Here is a 25,722-nt window from a genome sequence, read left to right as displayed (position 1 = left end):
AACTTTTAGATTCAGGGGGTACATGTACAAGTTTGTTAATGGGTATATCGTGTGATGCTGAAGTTTGGGGTATGATTGATCCCATCACCCAGTTAGCAAGTGTAGTACCCAATAGTTAGTTTTTCATCCCTAGCCCCTCTCCCTTTCTCTCTCCCTCCCTCTCTGCTCTAGTAGTCCCCAGTGTCTACTGTTGCCATCTTTATGTCCATGAATACCCAATGTTTAGCTCACACTTATAAGTGAGAACATGCAGAATTTGTTTTCTGTTCCTGTGTTAATTTACTTAGGATAATGGCCTCCAGCTGCATCCATGTTACTGGAAAGCATGTGATTTTGTTCCTTTTTATGGCACATAACTAGGAGATTTCTATCCTCGTTATTAATGTATTAGCTTGCTTTCTGTATTGTTAATATCATTAAGCAAATACATGCTTTGTGTGTGTAGAGCACTATTCTGGGCCCTGGGGATACAATTAGCAAGTCATAGACTCTGCATACAAGGAGTCTTGCTGAGAATTTGACCTATCAAAGATAACTACAGTAAAATCCAATATACTACAATAGGTAATGGGAAACTGGTGGTAGTGGCTAGTATCTGCTAGGATGAGAAGAATAGTCAAGGCAGGCTTCATAGTGAAGGTAATGTTTAAACTAAGTCTTTCAGACCATGTAGAAGCTCTAAGCAGGAAAATGCATTCCAGGCAGAGGAAACAGCATGTGTAAATATATGAGGGCATGTGAAAGTGTGGCACACTTGCAGAATTGTTAGAGATTGTTATGGAAATGGTTTATAATAGCTAACAGCAATATGCATGAGCAGTTAAGTTGTGCCAGACACTGTTCCAACTGCTGTGTCCATATAAAGATATGTAATCTTCATAATAATACTAAGAAAGAAATAGTACTGTCATTCCCATTTTATAGATGGGGTAACTGAGGCAGAAAGAAGTTAAGTAACTTATACAAGGTCTTATAGCTATTAAGTTCCACAGCTGACATTTGAATTCAAACTTTCTGGCCAATGCACTAAATCAGGGGTCAGCAAACTATAGCTCATGGGCCAAATCCAGCCCACTGCCTGTTTTTGTACAACCTATAAGCTAAAAATAGTTTTGCACTTTTAATTAGCTGAAAAAGAAGTAAAATATTTTGTGATATGTGCAACTTATGTGAAATTCAGATTTTTAGTGTCCATAAAATTTTACTGGAACCCAGCTATAGTCATTGGTTTAGTATTGTCTATAGCTGCTTTTACATTATAATGACAGAGTTGAATGTTTGCGAGAGACTATGATCTGCAAAGCGTAAAGTACTTCTTTCTTTTTTCTCTTTTTTCTCTTGTTTTTTTAGAGACAGGGTCAGGCTCTGGCACCTATGCTGGAGTATAATGGCACAGTCATACCTCACTGCAGTTTTGACCTCCTGGGTTTAAGCAAGTTATTCATCTTAGCCTCCCGAGTAGCTAGGACTACAGTTGTCCACCACCATGGCTGGCTAATTTAAAATTTTTTTTTTTTTTTTTTTGTAGAGATAGATTCTTGCCACATTGCCCAGGCTGGTCTTGAACTCCTGCCCTCAAGGAATTCATTCACCTTGGTCTCCCAAATAAAGTACTTTCTATTTGGCTCTTTACAGAGAAAGTTTGCTCTAAATCAATGCACTATACTGCCTCACAGTATATTTTGTTTTATTAATTAACACAAAGAATAGCATACGTTAATAGCAATACTTGGACTTATGTACTAGTTATCTTTTTAAAAATCTGTTTTCATATTTGTCGTCTTGTGTCCTCACATCAACCCTGACATAAAAAGAAGGTTAAATTTGGTGTTTTTCTTGTATAGCTAAGAAACTTAGCTGTGGAAAGATTAGGATGGGCTGTGTCATTAAAGTCAGACTCTTTTGCCTATACAGCATCTTACAACATCCTCCATTCTGTTCTGAAATTTCTCCTCTACCTCTGTCCTACATAACAGTTGTTCAGAGTTTGGGCTTGAGGACACTCTATAAATGAGACAGTTGAGACAGATTGAAAGCAAGGTAACACACACTCTTTCCTTAACCTTCAGTGCCTCTGCGACAGCATCTGAAATTTTCTGTCTTGGCAAGCTTCACCTAATTCTGAGCACCCTGCTAGCGAAGTGCTCTGGGAGGCTGGGATTTGACTGCAGATAAGTAAGCACTTACCATCAAAGGAGACAGGGGGCGTTTCTCATTTTCATTTCCATAAAGGGATGCCATTGCTTTGCCAGGCTATGTGGAAAGTCTTTGCCTTAACAGTGAATCTTGAGTCCTCTTTCAGGTTTTTACCTGTCCATATTCTACTTTTGGAACATGAGGTTTCTACCTTTTTGCTATTCCTGATCTTTTCCTGGACTTAGGAATGCCTTCTCTTACCAACCAAATCACGGAAGCTATTCTTGTTACCTTGGTACTACCAGTAAGCTAGTCGGGGAGAGTGGAATCTAACTCTTCTATTTGTGATCTCAAGGGATGTTTGTGTTATTCATTGGTTTTTATTTTTCATTCTACTTCCCTTCTTCTAGGACATAGCAGTCTGAAGTTTGGACTACAGGCTATGTTTTGTTGTATCATTATGCTTGATGCTTTCAGGAAAAAACCAAGTTGTTCAGATTTCTAAAGTCTTAATCTCTAGTGTGTGTTCTGTTTTCAGCCTCAATAGTGAATTTATATTATCAGATATACAAAATTGATTATACCCAGATTTGGACTGTTAAGGCCTAGCAGAAACAAGACGCAGCTTTAAGAGAGGTCAACTATGTTTCTGCTCATAGCCAGCATTTCCTTGGCCTCGGACAGTGCTGAGGTCAGAGCAATGTAGAAAAACAATTTTCTGTCCAAGGGGTCAGATGCCTGAGAGATGCAACTCAAACACCTACAGTGAGGGGTAACATATACAGACATTTGTCAAAACTTAGTGAATGTATACCTAAGATTCGTGCTTTTCACTGTATGTAAATTTTACTTCAAAAGAAAAATAATACTGTAAAGAGGTATTTAACTCTAGTTTATAGTTAAGTATTTGGAGAAATTATTACTAATGTCTGAAATGGGATGAATGGATGAAGGGATGTGGATACATGACAAAGCAAATGCAACATTAATAGTGGACGATAGCTTGTGTGGGTATATGGGGGGGTCACTGTGAACTTCTTTCAACTTTTCTGTGTTTGAACATCTTCATAAAAATTTTTGGGAAAATAAGAAAGTAAAGGGGATGGGCAGGTAATACAAATTAATAAAGCAGGCTCGGTGTAACACAGTAGAGAGAGATGGGGCCTGGGGCACTGAGAAACGCATGTTCTGCCTAAAGAAGGCAGCTGCCACTCAACTCCAACCAGTTGTTACTTTGTGGGAATCTGGCCCCAGTGTTGTAATCTAATTTTTAAAAAGGAGTTTCAAATATAGAATTTTTGTGTGCAAAAAATCTTTAATTTTAAAATACCATATGGGCCAAACAGTATATTTTTAATTTACCAACTCATTTTCTATTCCAAAGATTAAAATTTTCGAGAAGAAATTGGGGGTGTCCTCTTGAGTTGTAAAGTTACCATTGTTATCACTAACACGTGCCTTTAAAGAGATTTCAGCTGTAGCTGAGACCTTATACTGTAACCTCAATTCCCCTGTTGTGTGGGCTGCTGTACAATAATGCCTTGCCAGGCCCATGCCATGGTATTCATGACACTGACCCAACCAGGACTTTGCTGTGGGGCAGGGAACAGCTGTGAGGCTGGGCTGGTTGGCACTGATTTCTCTAGGCTCACTTTAGGATTATTTAATATGGAAAGGGCAACAGTGCTTGTTAGTTTGCTGCTCAAATATAGTTCCTGAGTGTAAGTCACTTAGGCTTTAAGAGAAATTAGCACTAGTTGGGAATCAGAAACAGAAAAGACTTCTAAGACTTCCTTATATTCCCTGTTTTGTCTAAGTGGTGTCACAAATCACCCACGGTCCTAAGCTCTTAACAATCTCCATGTTATCCTTTCTCACCACTGACATTCTAATAAGTGACCCTTTCTGTTCATTTTACCTCAGGGGTACTTCTCAAATCCATGTCCTCCCCAGTGTCTTAGCTGCCAGTACCTTACTTCAAGACCTCATCCTCTCTTGCCTAGATTACAATTTCCTCACTGGTGTCTCTCATGAGTTTTTCCCTCCCAGTGGTTCAATCTTCATATTCCTACTGCAATTATCATTCTAAGATACAATTCTGTTAGTATCACTCTCTGGTTTAAAAACCTCAATACCTCCCTGTTGTCTTCAGGATAAAGGTGAGACTCTTTATCATGGATGGAATATAGGGACCTTCATGGCTGTCAACGTATCCTACCAGCCACAATTCCTTCTATTTTCCACTAGCCTGTAGGGTAAAGTTCCAATTTCTTAGTATGGCAAATGAAGCCCTACTTAAATTTCTATGCATGCCCCCACCCCCTTTTTAGTCTATGCATGCATGGAATTGTCACTATTCCAAAAAATGGACATTTTCTGTTTCCTCCAGACCTTTGCCTATGTTATTCTCTTTGCTTCAGATTCTCTTCATCGCTGCTGTTTCAGTGTTCTCTTTCTTCTTTATAACTCAGGTAAATAATTTTTTATTTTTATTTTTTAAATTTTTATTATAATTTTTTTGAGATGGAGTCTCACTCTATTGCCCAGGCTGGTGTGCAGTGGCGTGTCTTGGCTCACTGCAGCTCCACCTCCCAGCTTCAAGCGGTTCTCCTGCCTCAACCTCCTGAGTAGCTGGGACTGCAGGCGTGTGCCACCACGCCCGGCCAATTTTTTGTATTTTTTTAGTAGAGACGGGGTTTCACTGTGTTAGCCAGGATGGTCTTGATCTCCTGACCTCATGATCCGCCCACCTTGGCCTCCCGGAGTGCTGGGATTACAGGCGTGAGCCACCGCACCCAGCCCAAATAATGTTTATACTGGGAGGTTTTTCCTGTAGCCCCTCGACCAAGTTAGCAACTTCTTACTCTGCACTATAACACTTTGTACTTAGCTCTCATTTTATATTAGAGATTATTTCTGTTGCATTGTATCATTTACATGTCTCTTTCCACCACTAAATGATAAAGTCTTAATCATTTTTTATTACTACATCTCCGCCTGAGGACCATGTCTGGTATAGTACAGGCCTTAGTAATATTTGTTACATGAATAAATGGAAATGCACATTACAGTCAGGGAACACTGATTACTGAGACAAATTCTTAACCTGTTCTTTGGTAATGTGAGTCAGTGTCAGATCAGAACTTTATCTTCTTAGATTTTCTGCTTGTGCTAACAATTAGACTTGATGGACCCTCAGCAGCCCGTGACTCTGTTATGGTAAAACGCAGTCGAAAGCCCCTCAACTTCCTTTACCAGCTATAGGAGTCAGCTATAGGAGCCCTGGCCCATTGTTTTTCCTTTCCTCTAATCCTAACTTAAATTAACTTTTATCTCTTATGAATGAAACCTGACTGTGATCTGTTTACATGTACAGGAACTTACATAGAGCTTATATTCATATTTAAGTATAACATTACTTATATAGAACTATATTTATGTTTAAGTATATCATTTTTGCTCTTGTGTAGAAAGGAGGGTCCCTTGTTAACTCTGGAGATAATACAAGGGTAATATAATAATAGCAGCTAACACGTAACATTTAACTGTGTGCCAGGCTCGAAGTGTTTTTATGTACATTAGCTCATTTAATCCTAATTGTAACTCCATGAAGTAGTTCTTATGATTGGTATGATAATTTAACAGATGAGGAACCTGAAGCAGACAGAAATAACTCGTCCCAAGAACACAAAACTACTTAACCAGTAGACCTGGGATTTGAACTCAGGAAGTCTTATTTCATAGTCTGTGCTCTTAACTGTATGCTGTACCGCTTAGGGTTATATAACTGCTTTCTCTCGTGTCTTCTACCATGTAGTACTCTACCTGTGGGAGGACATGACAATAAGTGTTATGGACTAATAATATATTATTAGCTTTGACTATATAAAATGCTTGATGAAAATATGCTGGGAAAATAATAACCTTTTATTTAATATCTCCTTTTAGGGATAATATTTGGTGTGCTGATTTATACCTTCTGCAGATTTAAACTGCCTGTAATTTCTTTGTGGCATTCACTCCTTACTCAACTCAGATCCCAGGATTGTCTTCCTTCTTTTCCCCAGGCTTACTTGACAGCTATGAAGCATTGCCCATGCCATAGCTTTCAGGCTGTGCTCTTGTGTCTTGTGAAACACTTGTTTATGGGCACAGAGTGATCTGGAGTTAAATAGAAAAATCCCTCTCCATGGGACAACAATTTACTCTACATGCCAACTTGGCAGCAGGGTAGACCACTGGGGGGCTGTGATTAAGACAGGTAGCCAAGAGAAGAAGGAGGTTTCTAATCCAGACTCATGCTAATAAACAGTGGTAACCAAAGCACTTTAATGAGATCTTTGTGTTTTGCATTTAGTCTAGTTAGGAGTAACCAACTCAAATTGACCAATTGGCCACATTCCTTATATAAAATTATTGGAGGGGTAGACTAATATCAGTTTACACTGTATATACTAAAATAAAGCTATTTTTAGGGAGATGGTATTAAGCATTGAAAATGTTCCATGAACCAAGTAGTTTCTTGACCCTGGCCATGAACTCTATTTCGGACACCTCTAAAGTGGTAGGTAGAAAGCATTTAGGTGGTTCTGTGACTGAATATATGACCTTAAATAAGAATCATTTAACTTTTCCAAGGCTGAGTTTCTTCATCTGTAACATGGAAAGTCCTAATGCTTATCACTCTAGTTTCCATATTATTTTTTTCCTTTACTGTTTTGTTATAATAGACTTTTTCCAAGGAATGTCTTTGATCAAGTCTGTAAAGGTGTATCATTCCATTACTTAGTGTGTCTCAGCTCTTATGTACAGAATTTGTAAGAAGGCAATTTCAATAGGACTTTCTTATATTCAAGTGTCAGAGTTACTCAGCTATCTCACCTTTGATCTGAAAGAAAGTCATACTTGGGCTTTTTATCACAATTAGTAGGCCACATTTATTGTTCCTCAAAATTAGAATTATCAGTGAGTAACAAAGTAGAGATTTGGAGACTGGAACATACAACTTCTGTTTGAAGATGACTCATGAGCTTTGAGAAAATGCAGATTTCATTTTCTGAGCTCTTCATCTTCTTTCTCCTTAACTTTCAAAAAACATGATTTGATGATAAGAGATCAGACGTGTATAACCATAGTGCAAAAGTTGCCAAGTTGTAAGACAGCTGAATGAGTTTTTCTTCTTTTAGGTGAATAAAAGCATAGGGAATAGAGAAGATTGAGGGAAACATTATTTGAAGCGAAGGGCTTATTAGAATCCAAATTGAACACATTTTTGAAATTTAAGTACTGTTAACCCTTAGGCAATATGATACTTGCTCTTAATTGAAGGGAGATGTTCTCTGGTCCCAACCTGTAAACATTTGCAGTCTTGAGGTAATATGCCAGTTTACTGAGAACAAAATCTTAATCAGTATGACACTTCATGGAAAATTCTTTACTTCTGCTCTCTCGGCTGTCTCTCTTGAAAGGGTACAGATCTGTGTCCAGAGCCTGCCTGACCACTGAGTACATAATCAGATATAGTTCTCACCATCTGAGAGCCAAACTGTCTCTGCCAGTGGGGTTATGAGTCTTTCACACAGGGCAGACAGTTGCTGGTGTCACCTGTCATGTTGGAGCAGACCGCTGTGATGATTTCCACTTAAGCAGTAGTTATACTATATCATGATTGGAATGAAGAGACAGCTACTTGGAAGGATTGACTCAAGCTCTGGATCAGTCAATCTTAACTACTGATAGGTTAAAGCCTTCCTGTAGTGACGATCTCCTGATGGTGGAGATTGCCAGATTTACTGAGTCCTTTATCACCTTTAATTTATTTGTACTACTGGCTCTCCATATCCATGGGTTCTGCATCCATGGAGTCAACCAACTGCAGATTGAAAATATTTGGAAAAATAAAAAATAAAAATTTAATATTAATAAAAATAATACAAATAAAAACAGTATAGAATAATGACTATTTACATAGTATTTACATTGTTTTAGGCATTTTAAATAATCTAGAGATGATTTAAAGTATCTGGAAGGATGTGCATAGGTTATATGCAAATATTATACCATTTTATTTAAGGAACCTGACCCTCAGTGGATTTTGGTATCTGCAGGGGGTCTTGCAACCAGTTCCCCATGGATACTGAGGGACAGCTGTATAATTTCTTGGCATATGATTTCTTGGCCGTCTAGTTGGGGCAAGGGGACTTTGAGCTTAGAAATGTTGGGTTTCACAGGGACCTCATCAATTAGTATTTCTATCCCAGTTTCAGTCCTCAGCCAGAATACCTTCAGTAAAATGCCTCATGTGAGAACCATGATTAGTTCTTTCAGGGTTTTGCTATTTGAGCCAGAGATTAGTTAAACAGTTTCTAAAACTTTCTATTTAATGTAGTTGTCTTTTAAAAAGTCGTATGATAAATTTATTGATCACTTTTCATCTGTCAAAGAAGGGATCAGTTACAGCTGTGATTTTCAGTTACTAGTAAGGATTGAGGATATGGCAGACTCTCTAGGTTCTGATTCTGATTCACTATTCTATGGCAAGTTTATTAGTTTCCTGTGGCTTCTGTAACAAATTAACACAAACTTGGTGGCCTAAAACAAAATTATTCAATCATTCTCCCACAGTTCTGGAGGCCAGAAGTTTAAAATCAAGGTGTTATCAGGATCACACTCCCTCTGGTATATATACATTGCATGTATATACCATATTTTACTTATCCATTCACCCATCAATGGGCTCTTCAATTGCTTCCACATTGTAGCTATTGTGCATAAGGCTGCTGTGAACATGGGTGTACACATATCTCTTTGAGAGACCCTGCTTTCAATTATTATTATTATTATTATTATTTTTTTTTTTTTTTGAGACAGGGTTTCATTCTGTCCCCCAGGCTGGACTACAGTCTCTGCTCACTGGAACCTCCACCTCCCAGGCTCAAGCAATTCTTATGCCTTAGCCTCCTGAGTAGCTGGGATTACAGGCGCATGCCACCACACCCAGCTAATTTTTTGTATTTTTAGTAGAGACAAGGTTTCGCCATGTTGCCCAGGCTGGTCTTGAACTCCTGAGCTCAGGCAGTTCACTCGCCTCAGCCTACCAAAGTGCTAGAATTACAGGCATGAGCCATTACGACCAGCATCAATTATTTTGAGTTTATACCCAGAATTCTTCTGGATATATATTCAAAATCCTATTTTTGAATAGAAAATAGAAATGGTAATTCTATTTTTAATTTTTTGAGGAACTTCCATACTGTTTTCCGTAGAGGCTATACCATTTTACATTCCCCTGAGCAGTGCACAAGGATTTTAATTCCTTGCCAACACTTTTTTTTTTTTTTTTTGAGATGGAGTCTTGCTCTGTCACCAGGCTGGAGAGCAGTGGCATGATCTCGGCTCACTGCAACCTCCACCTCCTGGGTTCAAGCAATTCCCCTGCCTCAGCCTCCCAAGTAGCTGGGACTACAGGCACGCGCCACCACGCCCAGCTAATTTTTTGTATTTTAGTAGAGACAGGGTTTCACCATGTTGGCCAGGATGGTCTCAATCTCCTGATCTCGTGATCCACTCACCTCAGCCTCCCAAAGTGCTGAGATTACAGGTGTGACCCACCACGCCCAGCCAACACTTTTTAAATATTTCCTTGCATGCTAAAATTTTATTTTTATATTTCATTATTTATTTTTAGAGATGGGTCTTGTGTGTTGCCCACGCTTGAGGGCAGTGGTGCTATCATAGCTCACTGCAGCCTTGATCACCTGGGCTCAAGCGATCCTCCCTCCTCAGCCTCCCAAATAACTGGGACTACAGGCCTATTTTGTTTTTTTGATAATAGTCATCCTAATAGGTATGAGGTGCTATCTCATTGTAGTTTTGATTTTCATTTCCCTAATGATTAGTGACATTGAGCATTTTTTCATATGCTTATTGGCCGTTTGTATATCTTTGGATACATGTCCATTCAAATCTTTTTTGCCCATTTTTGAATCAGGTTGTTTATTTTTTGTTGTTGAGTTTTAGGAGTTCTCGATATACTCTGGATATTAATCCCATACAGATATATGATGTGCAAATTTAAAAACTTTATTATGTACATATATTTTTGCTTATAAAAAATATGGAATGCTTCATGAATTTGCTTGTCATCCTTATGTAGGGGCCATGCCAATCTCTGTATTGTTCCAATTTTAGTATATGTACTGCTGAAGTAAGCATTGATTTGCAAGTATTTTCTCCCACTCTATGGACTGCCTTTTTACTCTTTTGGTAGTGTTTTTTGATATACTCTCAACAATTTTGTCCACATGATTTGTTGAAATCAAGGAAAGCGTGGGCTGAAAAATCCAAACAAGTAGGTGTTAGGCTGCACTAAGCCCAGCTTCTAGTGTAACATATGCCCAGACACCTGGAGCTGGGTTTTATGGGGAAGAGAGTTGTTCTGAGGCCAAGGCAGGTAGTATTAGTGATATTCTGAGACACAACAGCAAGGTCAGCTCTGAAAGCTGGCACTTGCTGGTTGCAACAGTTGCAGGCTATTTTGGGAACCGAGGAGGCTTTGTTTTGTGAGGCCTTCTCTGCACTGCCAGATTTAACCCTGGCACTGATTGATATCAGTCACTTTTGCCTTTGATATGGAGAGAGCAGTATCAGGTACAGTAGTGAGATCACAGTGCTCTTTCCCCAGATTATTGGTAAAATCAAGTATTTTTCCTTGGAGATTATCATTGCCAGACAAATATGACATGCTGATGTTAGGAAACTTTAATTTATTACCTGGCAGTTTTTCTAAATAGTTCCTTCATACTAGTAATTAAGTTATATCTCTATTTCTTAAGGAGCTTAGAACACGTTGTTACTTTAGTAAAATTCGATGTGTCTTCAGGAATGCAAAATAGGAGGAAATGGACTTAAACTGCATCAGAAGGAATCTGGGCCAAATGCAAAGAATTTCCCCATTATCATGAGTGACATCAAAAGCTTGTTTAGCCTGCTTCCCAAGAAAAGGAAAGACCTATCTCTCTGGAAGGTTTAGCATAGCTCTGTGTAGAGGCATGGTGTTGAAGTTCATGTCCCTGGAAACAGTTTTATAAGTGGGCGAATCTGCTCATCTACCATGCTTCAGTCGTGAATGAGTCAGCAGCACAGCTGCCGATGGAGTGGGCAGAAGGGCATCTAAATTTAGTCGTTATTCACTTGAGAAGATTTTCAGGAACTATATGTCTCTCATCCATGCTTTAGTCTCTCATCCATGCTTTAGTCATATTCCTTCTTCTGGAGGCAAAAAAAAAAAAAAAAAAAAAAAAAAAAGCAAGAAAACAGTCACTCCAAGGTGCTTCATGAGAGTGTCCTACAACTCTGTTGATTGGTCTTACCTACAAGAATGATTCTCTTCCACCTTAACTGGGTGCATACTATTTTATTCATATAGCTCCTGAATTTAAGAATCCATGGAATTCTGAACATTAGAGAGGGAATTTTCTGCACTTAGACTTACAAACAAGCTCCAGAATCTTGCTAGTTCAAAGACATTTTTAACCAAACTTCTTTCCTCCTATAAGGTACTGGGGGTGGGAGGGGAGGGCTGTGATCATTGAGGACTAAGTACTTTTTGTTTTTTTTTTTCCCCCTTGAGGCAGTTGCTGTGTGTTACACTGTTGCCTTAACAACAACAAAGTCAGGAACAATTGCAAGGGCTTATCTCCTTTAATCTTTACAAAACCTTATGAGGTAGGTGGTACTCCCAATGCTATAGATGAGTACATATGCTTATAGTTAAGTTAGATACCCCACTCTAGGTTGTACACATCAGCAGAGCTGGTATGCAAGCCCTGGTCTGTCTGACTCCAAAGCTGGTGCTTTTATTTATTTTACAAATAGAGATGGGGTCTCACTGTGTTGCACAGGTTCTCCTGTACTCAAGCGATCCTCCCACCTCGGCCTCTCAAAGTGCTGGGACTACAGGTGTGAGCCACCATGCCTAGCTAAAACTGTTTTAAACTACATACCATCCTTCACTTTGTGGAGGGTATGGGGAATGATTTAGACAGTTGGCCTCCTTTATTTTCTGTAAGATGGTTCTTCACAGATTGATGATCGCCAAATTACATTTTTAGATTAGGCTAGTTTTGTTGTTCTTGTTGTTCTCTCAAACTTCCTTACAGTGTCATTCCCGTAAAATTTTGTATCAAACTGGCTGTAGTGGCATGTAGCTGTAGTCCCAGCTACTTGGAAGGCTGAGACAGAGGCTTTTTGAGCCCAAGAGTTAATGACCAGCCCTGGCAACAGAGCAAGACCCTGTCTCAAAAATGTTTTTTATATCAAGGATTTGAGATTTATAAGACACAATATCACAAAATTTAAAAGAAGAGAACTGAAGTAGTGATGAGATGAAGGAGATTAAGAAAAGGAGAGGAGAAGTAAGAGGGGAGGAAAGAGAAAAGACAAGTTTTCTCCCGTTTGATACCTGGACTAGCTGGGCTTATTTTAGGGCCTCTGGAATGTGGCTGCTGTTGTCTTTAAAGGCCAAAGAATGATCTTGAAAACATTGGCTTCTAAAAGTCTGCTTGATAGTAGTGTGGACATTAGAGCTAAGTTTTTAGATTGTTCTTTCAGAGCCAAAGAAATTTTGCAACCCAGCAAGAAACAATTGACCCAGCTGTCCTGGCCTACACAGGTTTAGACGGCACATTTGACCTTCTTGATATAGGAGTATTACTAAGGGCAAAGAGTGTTTTTAGCACAACCTTTAAAATTCTTTTTTCTTATTGGACTTCAGTACCTTTCTGAAAGTGTCCCCTTCCATTTTTTTACTTAAAAATGTTTATTTACAAAAAAGAAAAATAAATAAAATAAAAATGTTGATTTACAGTTTTTAGTGGGATACTCTGTGATAAGTTGGCTAGACCTTGCCATATGGGATTGCAGATGGGCAGACATACAATATATGACCAATTTAGTGATAAGCATACTTATGAACTATTTGTAAATATGATGAATAATTATGAAACATTTTACATGGTAAAGAATGGGATATACTTGTGGAAGTTGATAAACCTAAGAAAACATCATAGAAGAAATATGATTTCTGGAGCTGCTGTTGAAAACTAGACCATTATGAATACTGGCTATAAAAGTCAGATTGGCCAGAAGGTCAGATTGGAGGAATATATTATATAGCATCAAATCAAACCTAGATTGACATTTTTAGCTAATCTCAGTAACTGTAAAAGAAGTATCAAATATTTTGGGAAAAAATAACAAAGATGCTGTTTGTAACCAAGTTATCTAGTTAAATTTTCATCTAAATGAAATCACCCTTTTTTCATTCATCCCCTTCTAGGCAGGATTGATATGAGGTTTATCTCTGAAGGGAATTCCTGTAAGTTCTCTTGGTATGATATGTACTACTTAAGTCCTGTAGTTACAAGGGCCCTCTAGAGTTCTAACTTTAATTCTTTCCACAGTAATCTTTTGCCATTTAAATAGTTGTTCATTATAACCATGAAATATATTTTGGTATGCTTGATTAAAGACAGTGGTTATCAAACTGATCTCAGGATTCCTTTATACTTAAGAAATCATTTAGGACTCCCAAAATTTAACCAGGACTTTGTTTGTATTGATTATTATATGTTACTGAGAAATTTTAAAAATATGTAGTTATTAAATATGTACTTATTAAGTCATTTAAAGCAACAATGACCCTGCTTACATGTTAATATAAATTACATATTTTAATTAAAAATAGTGATATTGTTTTACATTTTTACAAATTTATTTTAATGTCTGTATTCAATCTGCTGTGATATATTATTTTGATGAAAGTGTATAACATCTGGCCTCTCAAAGGTATATATTTGGAAAAGGGAGGAGCATTTTAATAGTCTGTTCAGACAATTGTAGATGTTTTTCTTGGATATTATACCAAACTCCAACAAGTGATGGTTCGTTTCCTTTTTTTTTTTTTTTTTTTTTTGAGACACAGTCTCTGTGGCCCAGGCTGGAGTGCAGTGGTGCCATCCCGGCTCACTGCAACGTCTGCCTCCTGGGTTCAAGCGATTCTTGTTCCTCAGCCTCCTGAGTACCTGAGATTACAGGTGTGCACCACCATACCTGCCTAGTTTTTGTATTTTTAGTAGAGATGAGGTTTCACCATGTTGGCTAGGCTGGTCTCAAACTCCTGACCTCAGGTGATCCACCTGCCTTGGCCTCCCAAAGTGCTGGGATTACAGGCATGAGCCACCATACCCGACCTGATAGTTTCTTAAATGTAAGTTTTAGAAATGGTAGTTTAAGACATGAGTTTCTTAAATGTTCATGCAGTGTGGAAACTGAAACCATGTCAATGGACTTTTCTTACTCTGTTACATTAAAATGCATTAGTCTAACTTGTACTTTGAATGAATCTTTTACTTCATATGTGATTTTCTAACACTATGCATTTGTTTATTTGGAAAATATAGGTTGATTGAGTTACAGAGATCTTACAAATCTAAATACATTTCATTATATAATATCAACAAATCAGATTTGTTGATAGTCAAACAGATCTTATCAGAAAAGTGAATACTGGGATGCTGTCAAGCTCATGGTGGTAGCTGTTTCCAGAATTCTTATTTTCACTTGGATGATCACATTTTATTGCAACACATACTGATTATTTTCTCTGAGTGACAGGCTTACTTTGTTCATTTTCAAGTCCGAATAATCATAATTTGTTGGTTATTCTTTTGAATAAAAGTGGTGTTATTTTGATTTTAAAAAGTGGCTAGTTCATCTCACACCTGAAGCAGATGCACAAGTGGTGTGTTTTTATTTTTATTTTTGTTTTTGTTTTCGAGACATGGTCTTGCCCTGTCACCCAGGCTGGAGAGCAGTGATCACAGCTCACTGCAGCCTCGACCTCCCAGGCTTAAGCCATCCTTCCACCTTAGCCTCCCAAGTAGCTGGGACTACACGTGCGTGCCACCATGCCTAGCTAATTTTTAATTTTTTTGCAGAGATGGGGTCTGTGTTGCTCAGGCTGGTCTTGAACTCCTGGGCTCAAGCAGTCCTACCACCTCAGCCTCTCAAAGTGTTGGGATTACAGGCATAAGTTACCATGCCTGGCCCGAGGTGCTTTTTCCTAGAATCAACCATCATACCTCAAAATGCAGCAGAAGTGCTTTATGTATACTTTCCATTTTCTCACACAGAATATTAAAAAAAAACATTTCTACTACTTCTTCAAGGTTATTCTTCAGTGAAACTGGCTTTCTTTTTTATTTTTTTAACTGTATATGGTGAGGAAGAATATAGTGCCTGCTGGTAGTTTTTCATGCCATTGTCTTGCTTCATGTTAAGGCACCAGCGGTTTTACTCACCATTGCTTTTGCATCATTAGTGTAAATGTCAATACAATGAAAATGCAAGTAATATCTTAATATTATTATGAAAATCCTTTGATTTGGATAATTCTTCCTGAGCTGAAGTTTTAGCCTTGTTTTTTAAAGGAGGGGATTAAAAGGCAAGTTTTAAAAAGGGAGTCTCATTTGTTTCTTGGTCCTGAATTATCCCAATGGTTTTGTAACCATCCAAGCCTTGGTAATGGTTATCATTTTCACATGTGGGCCTTCTACCACATTTTTATTCTGTAGCTATGTCAAGACCTTTTGGTTTTTTTAGATCTCATTGCTGTTTGTGACTGTTTCTGTTTGTCTTATGGTAAGCCTAAAGCCTTTATTCAGAAAGCTTCTGCTTTCTCCTAATTGCTGCCATGAAATGAGCAGATGAGACTCCCTAACCATCCATAACTGCAAGCATACTTTGCCATAGTGTTTGAAGCCATTCAGAAAATACATGAAAATACATTTTTTCTGTTTGAAATGATCACCCTACCCTTTCTCACCAAAGCAGTGTTTGTTTAGCAATTCTAGAGTCGTAAACTACAACTTCCCACTGAGAAAAACTGCATTTGATCCTGTGTGATTTTTTCTTTTTTAAATGAATGAAGGAATGAATTTTTTTAATAATAGAGACAGGGTCTCACTATGTTACCCAGGCTGGTCTCAAACTCCTGGCTTCAGGCGATCCTCTGATTATTTTCTTTTAAAATTAATAAGCATCTGCGACAAATAGGTGGCAGTGAAATAAAATAAAATTCATATACAAATCAGTGTTTTGTAACATACTTTCCTTTTTATATTATAATGATGAAACAGCTTATTCATTTGTAGCACTTTAGAAATTGCTTTCACAATTAATCCTAATAATACTATAAATAAGATTTAAGTGTCATAAGCTGGGTGCGGTGGCTCACGCCTGTAATCCCAGCACTTTGGGAGGCTGAGGTGGGTGGATGACCTGAGGTCGGGAGTTCGAGACAAGCCTGACCAACATGGAGAAACCCCATCTCTACTAAAAATACAAAATGAGCCAGGTGTGGTGGCACATTCCTGTAATCCCAGCTACTAGGGAGGCTGAGGCAGGAGAATCGCTTGAACCTGGGAGGCAGAGGTTGCGGTGAGCTGAGATCATGCCATTGCACTCCAGCCTGGGCAAAAAGAGTGAAACTCTGTCTAAAAAAAAAAAAAAAAAAAAAAAAAAAAAGATTAAGTATGATTATACATGAAACTGTGTTTCACAGTTTAGATATTAAGGCATGGAGACATTTAAGCGCTTGCATAAGATCACAAAGCCTAGAAGTCATGCTCTGGACACAGTATGGAAGAAATAGAAATTAATGTATTATTAGAACTGCTAGGCATTGTCAGTGCCCAGAGCAGTGTCTGGCACATAGTGGAACTCAATGAATACTTGTTGAATGAATGAATGGACTTTTCTTTTCAGGCATGTATTGATGAAAATTTGGACATGGTGAAGTTTCTGGTGGAGAACAGAGCCAATGTAAACCAGCAAGACAATGAGGGCTGGACACCCCTTCATGCAGCAGCTTCCTGTGGCTATCTCAACATAGCAGAGTGAGTGAGTCTCTGTGTGTGTGGCTTTGCAGTATTTGTAGGAATAGCCTTCATTTCTCCTCTATTCTTAGGAATTTGAATTTTATAAATAGTTATAATCTCTCTTTATTACAGATTACAAAAGCAGAAAGTTGAATTACCTTTAAGACATAACTAATACAATGTTTTGTAAAGTTGCTAAATCCATAGTTTTTTAGTTGAAACTCTTTTTGTTTGCTTCTATTTTCAGGTAATTTATATTTGCTGGGATATACAAATATAAATTCCACTGTCTGGGTTCACTTTCTGAACAACTGTAGCTGGGCACGTATACAGGCAGGCCTGGAGATGTTTTTCTGGATTCTTTGTAAACCTATTTCACTGTTTTTTTAAAAAAATCAGTGCTTAGTACAAATGAAGATAAAAAATGCCTAGCATACCAGTCACAGCACTCGTGTAGTTAATAGCAGAAGAATGAGCCTAAACATGTGGAACAAAGGAAAGGTGGGCACTGGCATGTGTTCTCCACATTAGTTGAATGGGAATATTTAATAAGATACATTAGGAGCTACTAATCTCCAGGACAACTAGTTGCCCCTCCCGTGGGCAGAAGAATCCTGACCATGTGGTACCTGAGATATAAGAGGCACTGAATAAATATCTGTTGTGTGAAGGAATGATCGGGGAGTTTATTTTTAAACAAGGAAACATCTTTGAAATGGCAGTCGAAACATCTTTAAAATGAGGCAGTTGAGTGTATCCTAGATGAGGGTAAATTTATATTGTTAAGGTAAATTCCCCAAATAAAATCATGATATTCTATGCTCCTTTGAAAATCAGATTGCTTGTGTGAAGGCCCTTTTCAATAATATGATTAGAGCTCCATTACATTTCTCCTGTCCAGGAAACAGCAGGGAGAATTTTGTTGGCAGCTGTGTAGAGGCCTGAGAATGACTTCCCACAGAATCTGATTTGCCCAGGTTTCCTAAGGGAGAGCCTGAGTTGCTAGGTTTGCTGCTGACCCAGGGATGCTCAGTGGGAGAAGTTAAACAAAGGGAGAGTCAGAGCCAGAGAAACTTTAGGCAGCAGCACTGGTGTTTGACTGGGCTGCTTGTTCTAAAAAGTGGATGACTGGGTTGGCCCCAAAGCCAACAGAAATAAACAATGAAGTTTTCTTCACTCTTGATTCCTCCCTCTGTTCCAATTTAGTAAAAGTCAGTAACCTCTTCATCCCCTAGGCTGCCTATTTTCAGAGTCTAACAGGAAGGAGGGCTCTTATTCTTAGTCTTATCCAGTAACATCAGAATTCTGATGCCTAAGAGTTGAGGTGATTTTACTTAAAACATTTATTTAAGAAACATTTATAGAACATGTTGGCCTTTCAATTGCTATTTGTTCAGGTGGCATGCTTGTGATATTTGAGCTACCAAATCTCATTACATTCAAGGATTCAATTTTTTCCTAAGCTTTTTCTTTCACTTTTCTAAGGAGAGCTCATGCTTAGAATTAGGATCACTTGTGCTGGCATTATCCTCCTGTGTGTGAAGCTAAGTACAGAGAATGATTATAATTGCTTTTTTTTTTAACAGTGATTTCTTTAATTCATCTTTATGAACAAATATAATTCTTCTGGAAGTAAGTTCACAATATAACAATCTCTAGCTCAAACAAATATTACCTTGAATGAAATAAATCTGTGAGAGCTACTGTTTCCTAAGACAGATTATTATAAATTAAACTTGGAAGTCTGACCAGGAGAGAGGTGATCTAGACCAGAATCCATTGCAGAGGTGGGGTGGCGTAGAGATGGCCTTCTTTATTTTATTTTTCACTATACATATCATTATTAGACAGGTTTTGACTTTACTGTCATCTATTTATTTGCAGTATGTAGCATTTTTTTTAATATGCAATGGAAAAAAAAACATTGTTTGTACTGTTCATTTCGGTTGCTTTACCTCAGGGCCAATGAAGAATGTTGTAAATAAGATCAGTCTGTGATGATCTCGTCATTTTTATTTTTGTATCTTAAAGATCTTAGACTTTATGCTCTTATTCCCAGAATCATTAGGAACTCTAAATTTCAAGGGAGTAGAAATTAGTAAAGGCAAACTGGCTTTCTAGGAAGAATCAAGTACATTCTATTTCATGTTTCATGGTGATCTTTTTGTCTCAGTATGTTGCATCAAAAGCAGGGAGCTTCAGAGGCTTTTTTCCTCATTTTAAAATGAGTTCAGGCTCAATGCTAGTTAGCTGGGTGTTTTTACATTTTTTTTATGAATAAATGTTTCACTTAGAAGCAGCAGATTGACCCAAACATACAGCATTTGGCTTTATAGTTTATTGAGATGCTAATTTATTCTCAGTTTTTGAACATATTTCATTTTCTTTCTTCCTCCCTTAGGATAGTAGCATAAAGGCCTTGTATTGGTGTTGAGTTAGGAAGGACAAGAAGGCCTTATTTTCTAGGGGCATATTTATTGAGCTAGTGGCTGTTTGTGAGCCTTTGGGCAATTGTGAGGATTCTCAGAGATAAAGTAGAAATTACTTCATAGGTTGATATTTATTCTTGTCCAGGTAAAAGTAAAACTAAAGAGGTTTTTAACTTTTTTTTTTTCCTAGAACTGGAGAAAATGGAAAAACAGAGAGCCAAATTACTTTCTAAAAATTCGTCTTCTTGATTGTAGAACATGGGAAAAGCAGGGTCCTGTCTACCCAAGTGACATTATGCCTGATCCAGTAGGGATGGAATAGATGTCAGAGTAGAGTGGTTAAGATATTTCATGTAATTCAAGCAATATTTATGGAATACCAAGAGGAAAAAGCAAGTGTCAGATGTCATGGCGATGATAATAATGAGGAAGACCCAGTTGTTGCTATTAACCAAAAACTATCTGAGACAGGTCTCAATCAATTTAAAAGTTTATTTTACCAAGGTTAAAGATGCGCACCCAGGAAACAGATCTGTGCCTTTCCCCAGAGATCAAGTTGAGATCAATACTTAAAAGGGAAAAGCAGCATGGTCACATTCCTGAATTCACATGTTGCCAGAGAAAAGGAGCAAGTAGGGGAATAGTCAATTAAATGTTCATCTCACGCTCAGTAAATCTCACTTTACATAAGATAATGTGAACATAGAGGTAAACATAGAACCTGTGGAGATATTTAACTTTTTATCTATAGCTATCTGCTTAGGAACAAAAGGTAAGGCAGCTTCTTGCATGACTCAGCTTTCAGCTTAATTTTTTTTCTTTTGGAATAGTGAAATTAGGGTCCCAAGTTTTTATTTTCCTTTCACATTGCCTTCAAGTAGCTTTCAGTCTGATGAAATGGTTGCATCGAGGTACAGTGTAAGTCATGACTGAGGTCTAGAATTAGTGTTTGTTGGGGAGGAGAAGAGGGAGTATGGGGTTAAAGGAAGGAAAGAGGGAATTCAGTTTGTGAGAACAGGCAAAGGTTTCATGAAGGCAAAAGCATTTTAAATGAACTTTGAAAGAAGTGAAAGGTTTCTACAAGGGAAAATGGAAGGGAGAGTGTTCCACCTAGTTGGAAGAAACAAGCTGTGGAAGAGAGCTGGGTGAGAGTTGATGTGTTTGGGAACAGTAAGTGGTTTAGTTTGATTATAGAGTATAGGGCACACTTCAATCCAGGAAACATTTGTTGAGTGCTTACTATGTGTATTATTTGCATTTTGATATTTCAGGGTTGGGGAGGTGTAGCTGAATATTCCTTTTGCTTAAGGGAGAGGAATCAGAAGAGAGGAGCTGTTGAATATGTGGAAATGAAGGGTAATTTATGAAAGGAATACTAGGACTTGATAGAATTAAGAATACAAATAGAGGGAGTTAGTTTTGGAATTGAATAAGGTCTGTCTTCCTCTGAGACTATAAGGGAAAGAAGGAGATGGTTAAAAGGTGAATTGTGAAGGCTTTTGAGCTTTATACATGTAGAATTGATCTACAAATTAACAAACATTTGTTGAGGCCCTATTATACCAGGTACTAGGCACTGAGAAAGCAAAAACATGATCTTAATCTAATCTCTATTGATTCTTTTCCCTCTGCCAACTTTTTTTTTTTTTTTTTTTGAGATAGAGTCTTGCTCTGTCACCCAGGCTGATCTTGGCTCACTGCAACCTCCGCCACCTGGGTTCAAATGATTCTTGTGCCTCAGCCTCCTGAGTAGCTGGGACTACAGGTGCCTGCCACCATGCCCGGCTAAGTTTTGTATTTTTAGTAGAGATGGGTTTCACCATGTTGGTCAGGCTTGTCTCAAACTCCTGGCCTCAAGTGATCTGCCCACCTCAGCCTCCCAAAGGATTATAGGGGTGAGCCACTGCGTTTGGCTCCCTCTGCCAATTCTTTGAATGCAGTGGCCAGTGGCCATATATTATCTCTCTCTCTTTTTTTTTTTTAAATCTCCTACAGTGTCTAAAATGTGGTTCCCATGGCCAGGCGCAGTAGCTCACACCTGTAATCCCAGCACTTTGGGAGGCCGAGGCGGGCGGACTACTTGAGGTCTGGAGTTCAAGACCAGCCTGACCAACATGGCAACACACCATCTCTACTAAAAAAATACAAAAAATTAGCTGGGCTTGGTGTCACGTTCCTGTAATCCCAGCTAATCAGGAGGCTGAGGCAGGGGAATTGCTTGAACCTGGAACGTGGAGGTTGCAGTGAGCCGAGATCGCACCATTGCACTCCAGCCTGAGTGACAGACCAAGACTCTGTCTCAAAAAAAAAAAAGGGGGGTTTCTTCAATATAGTAGGGGTCCAGTAAATGTTTATTGAATTGTTGAATGGATTGAAGTCTAATTTGAATCATTTTTCTTTTTCCTTTAAACACTTCTGAGTATTTGATAGAGCTCCTAGCGTTATTAGAGTTCTCACTGGCCCAAAAGTGACTTGATCTAAAGAAAAGATGAACTAGATTTGAAGTCAAGACTGGGGCTGTACCCTCTGCCATTTACCCGCTATGTGGTTTTGAGAAAATTACTTAATATGTATGAACCTCAATTTCTTAAAGTCATGGTGATAATACCCACATTGCCTACTTCATAATGTTGCCTAAGACTTATGATATAATTTTATGTGAAAGCACTCTGAAAATCAAAAAGGATCTATGTAAGGTATTGAATTATCAGACCTTTCTTCTTCAGAATCAAGTATTCTATTTGGATTTAGAATTTAATTATTTAACATTTTAATATTTCTTCTTAAGAAATTTAGTTTCGTCTTAGAGTAGAGGAAGATTTCATGTGGATGTCTGGTTGATAGGAGAGTTTTATGGAGGCATAATTTAGGCAGATTTATGCAAATTTTAATGCACACTTTATTCTTCTATTTTCACACCCACAGCACTACTTAATAAGCTCCAATGTGGCACTGGGAAAGTTTAAGGCTGCATGCCTTCTTTATGTTACTTAGAAATTCTCTTGCCATCCACTGGGAGTGAGAGGATGGGAGTTAGTAATATGAGTGTGAAAGAAGTCCTGTTTGTTGGCATTGCTCTAGTCAGGAAATGGGGAAGCCTTCAGTCTTAATTATTGAAGTTTAAGGCACATAGAAATTAATAATGGAATATCTTAACTGAGACCATATTTTAAACTCAAAATAGAGACTTCGCTGTGTATTGAATGCCAGATGCATGGGTAAAATTTATATTAGATTGACAGATAATATTGATCCTGGATCTTGTCTACGCAGGTATTTCATTAATCACGGAGCCAGTGTAGGTATTGTCAATAGTGAAGGTGAAGTTCCCTCTGACCTTGCAGAAGAGCCAGCCATGAAGGATCTTCTTCTGGAGCAAGTAAAGAAGCAAGGTAACCTCATGGATTGGAGGGGGCCAGGAAAGATTCTCAAACACTGCCATTTACAGAAAATAATCCATTTGCTGTGCAGAGCATTTCACTATCACATGACAGGAGAGGATTTGATCTGTCTGCACTGCATTAATCATTAATCCAGCATCATGTATCCTCATAATAACTCAAACAAGAATAGGCCAGATGTCAAAAGGATGACCAGTCATTCCTTGTTTTTGCCATTCAGAGGTTGCATACCCATCATACAATTAAGAGTGACCTGAAGAGGACTGTGTGTATGCACAGTACTGTGTGTATGCATGGTATTGGGAAACAGTGTAAATTTGAGAATTGGCTAAATTGAGTTTGTAACTTTGCATCTTTTCCCTTGTTGAGAGCTAAAAGTGGTGCTGATAAAGATATTTATTGTAACTAATCATGAGAATTAGTATGATAATTTGTTAAGGTGAGGAAGCTAACTTAGAATAATATATTCTAAAAATGCTTATTCTTATTTTATAGTTTTAGGAGAATCGATTTCACAGAATAGGATGGAATTTTTCAACCTGGAAGTCTCTGGGTTCTTTTTCCACCACAAAACTCTGTGGACAAGATTTGTAGTGATTTTTTTTTTTTTTAGTCCTTCTGCTAAACTACCTTACTCACAATCTTGCAGTTCATCCCAGAGGATTTAGCTCCAGTGGTCTTTCCCAATATGAACTTTTAGAACAGTCAGGGCCAATTCTTGCTATGCGCATTGTTTACATATTATCCAAAACTGCTTTTGTGCCACAACAGCAGAGTTGAGTAGTAGTGATAGATTGGATGAACCACAAACCTGAAAATATATATTGGCCCTTTGGAGAAAGTATGCTGATCCTACCTTAATATAGTGATGTTCTAGGTCAGTAACTACTTGCTTTTGCTGCCTTTCATGTATAGTTTTTCTGTCCTATTTTGTTTGTTTGTTTGTTTGTTTTTTGTTTTTGAGACAGGGTCTCACTCTGTTGCCCAGGCTGGAGTGCAGTGGTGCCGTCTCAGCTCATTGCAACCTCTGCCTTTCAGGTTCAAGTGATTGTCCTGCCGCAGCCTCCTGAGTAGCTGGGACTACAGGTGTGCACCACCATGCCTGGCTAATTTTTGTATTTTTTGGTAGAGACAGGGTTTCACCATGTTGGCCAGGCTGTTCTTAAACTCCTGACCCCAAGTGATCCACCAGCCTCGGCCTCCCAAAGTGCCGGGATTAAAGGCGTGAGCTATAGCGCCTGGCTTTGTGCCCTATTGAATTGAAGAATTTTATGCTTAGCTTAACCTCCAGCCTCAATCAGTTTTATCTCCTAAGATTTGCTTTAAAATGTACAAACAACTTTAAAAAAATCAGTTTTAAAAAATAGTTTTGATTGGAGAAACCACTTCTTCTGTTTTGATTGCTGACTCTTCAATGAGGGAACATACTCTATTGAAAGGGGTATTCATATATATGTTTAACTTTCCAGCACTGCTAACACTTCTTTCTGTTTGGAGTACTGATCTGATTTAAATTGGTTACCTCTTCACCCCATCCATCTCCCAAAATCACACAGATAATACTTAGGTAGTTGACAGGTTCTCTCTTTTTTTTTTTTTTTTTTGAGACAGAGTCTCACTGTGTCTCCCAGGCTGGAGTGCAGTGGCGCAATCCCAGCTCATTGCAACCTCCGCCTCCCAGGTTCAAGCAATTCTCATGACTCAGCCTCCCAAGTAGCTGGGATTACAGGCGCCCACCACTATGCCCAGCTCATTTTTGTATTTTTGGTAGAGACAGGGTTTCACCATGTTGATCAGGCTTGTCTCGAACTCTGACCTCAGGTGATCCACCCACCTAGGCTTTCCAAAGTGCTGGGATTACAGGCATGAGACACCGCACCCAGCAGTTTCTCTTTTAAGAGCTGAAAGGGAATAGACCAAGCACAAAGACTGCTAATGAGTGTAAAACTTTTTGAATGGGTATGTTTGTATTTGGGACATTTTATTATTTTGCATAATGGGGTGTGCCTCACCCTAACCCCTTTTCACTGGCACAGATATTGGAGAGTTATTGGCTAAAGGGAGGAACTCTTGGAGTTCTTTCATAATGTTTTTAAGGAAAACAAAATCTGCATTCCCTTGAAAGCAGACAGGTTTTTAAACTGCAGATCACCTACTAATCTGTCCTAGATTATATATCTTCAAGTCAGTGTATTTACCTGTATATGGAAATGAACTTTAGAGATAGTTCAATTTTTAAAGTATATCAATACCTGAAACCAAGATTTTGGGTACTCATCCTATGGTATAGTGAGTGGATAGGGACCCAGAAGAGGAATGACAGAGAGGGACCCAGGATATCGGAGTTCTAGCGGCAAGTTCTGTCACTAATGTGTTTTGTGGCTTTGAGCAAGATTCCTAACCTTTCTATTTTTATTTCCTCATCTGTTAAATGAAGATTGTAATATCTATTATATTTACCTTGAAGGATTGTTGGGAAACTAAAGTCATATACCATGTAAAAAGACTTGGAAGTTTATAGCTTTGTACAAATATTATAATGTAAAAATAATGTCCCCTTTGTGTTTATGTTCTGTTGAAAACAATTTTAGGTGCATTCCCTTAATGGATCTGTATCACATAATATTTAACCTGATGATTTAATCCTGGTAAGACCATTAATATATGTACAAATGCCATTGATCTTCTAAATTTGATAATTACCCAACTTGATGGCTAAATTGTTATTTGTATTTATGTTTATGATGTGCTTTAATCTAAGGAAAATATCCTGTCAAACTTAAGTGGAGCTTTAGTAATCCTGGCTGTCTGGTATCT

At 38.2% G+C, this 25,722-nt stretch overlaps 1 protein-coding gene and 1 pseudogene across 15 annotated transcripts in view; one reads left to right on the top strand and one right to left on the bottom strand.

The window, feature by feature from the left end:
- The window catches only part of PPP1R12B (protein phosphatase 1 regulatory subunit 12B), a 239,945-nt gene that overhangs the window by 51,261 nt on the left and 162,962 nt on the right, over positions 1-25,722 (top strand). For all 15 annotated transcript variants that reach the window (XR_010151163.1, XR_010151160.1, XR_001711816.3 and 12 more), the window contains exons 2-3: positions 16,963-17,093; positions 22,778-22,896. Coding sequence is in view for 8 of the 15 variants with exons in the window: in XM_514103.8 (XP_514103.3) it covers positions 16,963-17,093; positions 22,778-22,896 (250 nt within the window). In the remaining 7 variants the exon portion in view is untranslated. The remainder of the gene's footprint in view (positions 1-16,962; positions 17,094-22,777; positions 22,897-25,722) is intronic.
- LOC112206998 (U6 spliceosomal RNA) lies at positions 10,247-10,346 on the bottom strand (annotated as a pseudogene).

This window comes from Pan troglodytes, chromosome 1, assembly GCF_028858775.2.
Source record: "Pan troglodytes isolate AG18354 chromosome 1, NHGRI_mPanTro3-v2.0_pri, whole genome shotgun sequence".
NCBI classification, from domain to species: Eukaryota; Metazoa; Chordata; class Mammalia; order Primates; family Hominidae; genus Pan; species Pan troglodytes.
The sequence above is the reverse complement of the archived record's forward strand: the minus strand, read 5'-3'. Positions and strand labels throughout refer to the sequence as shown.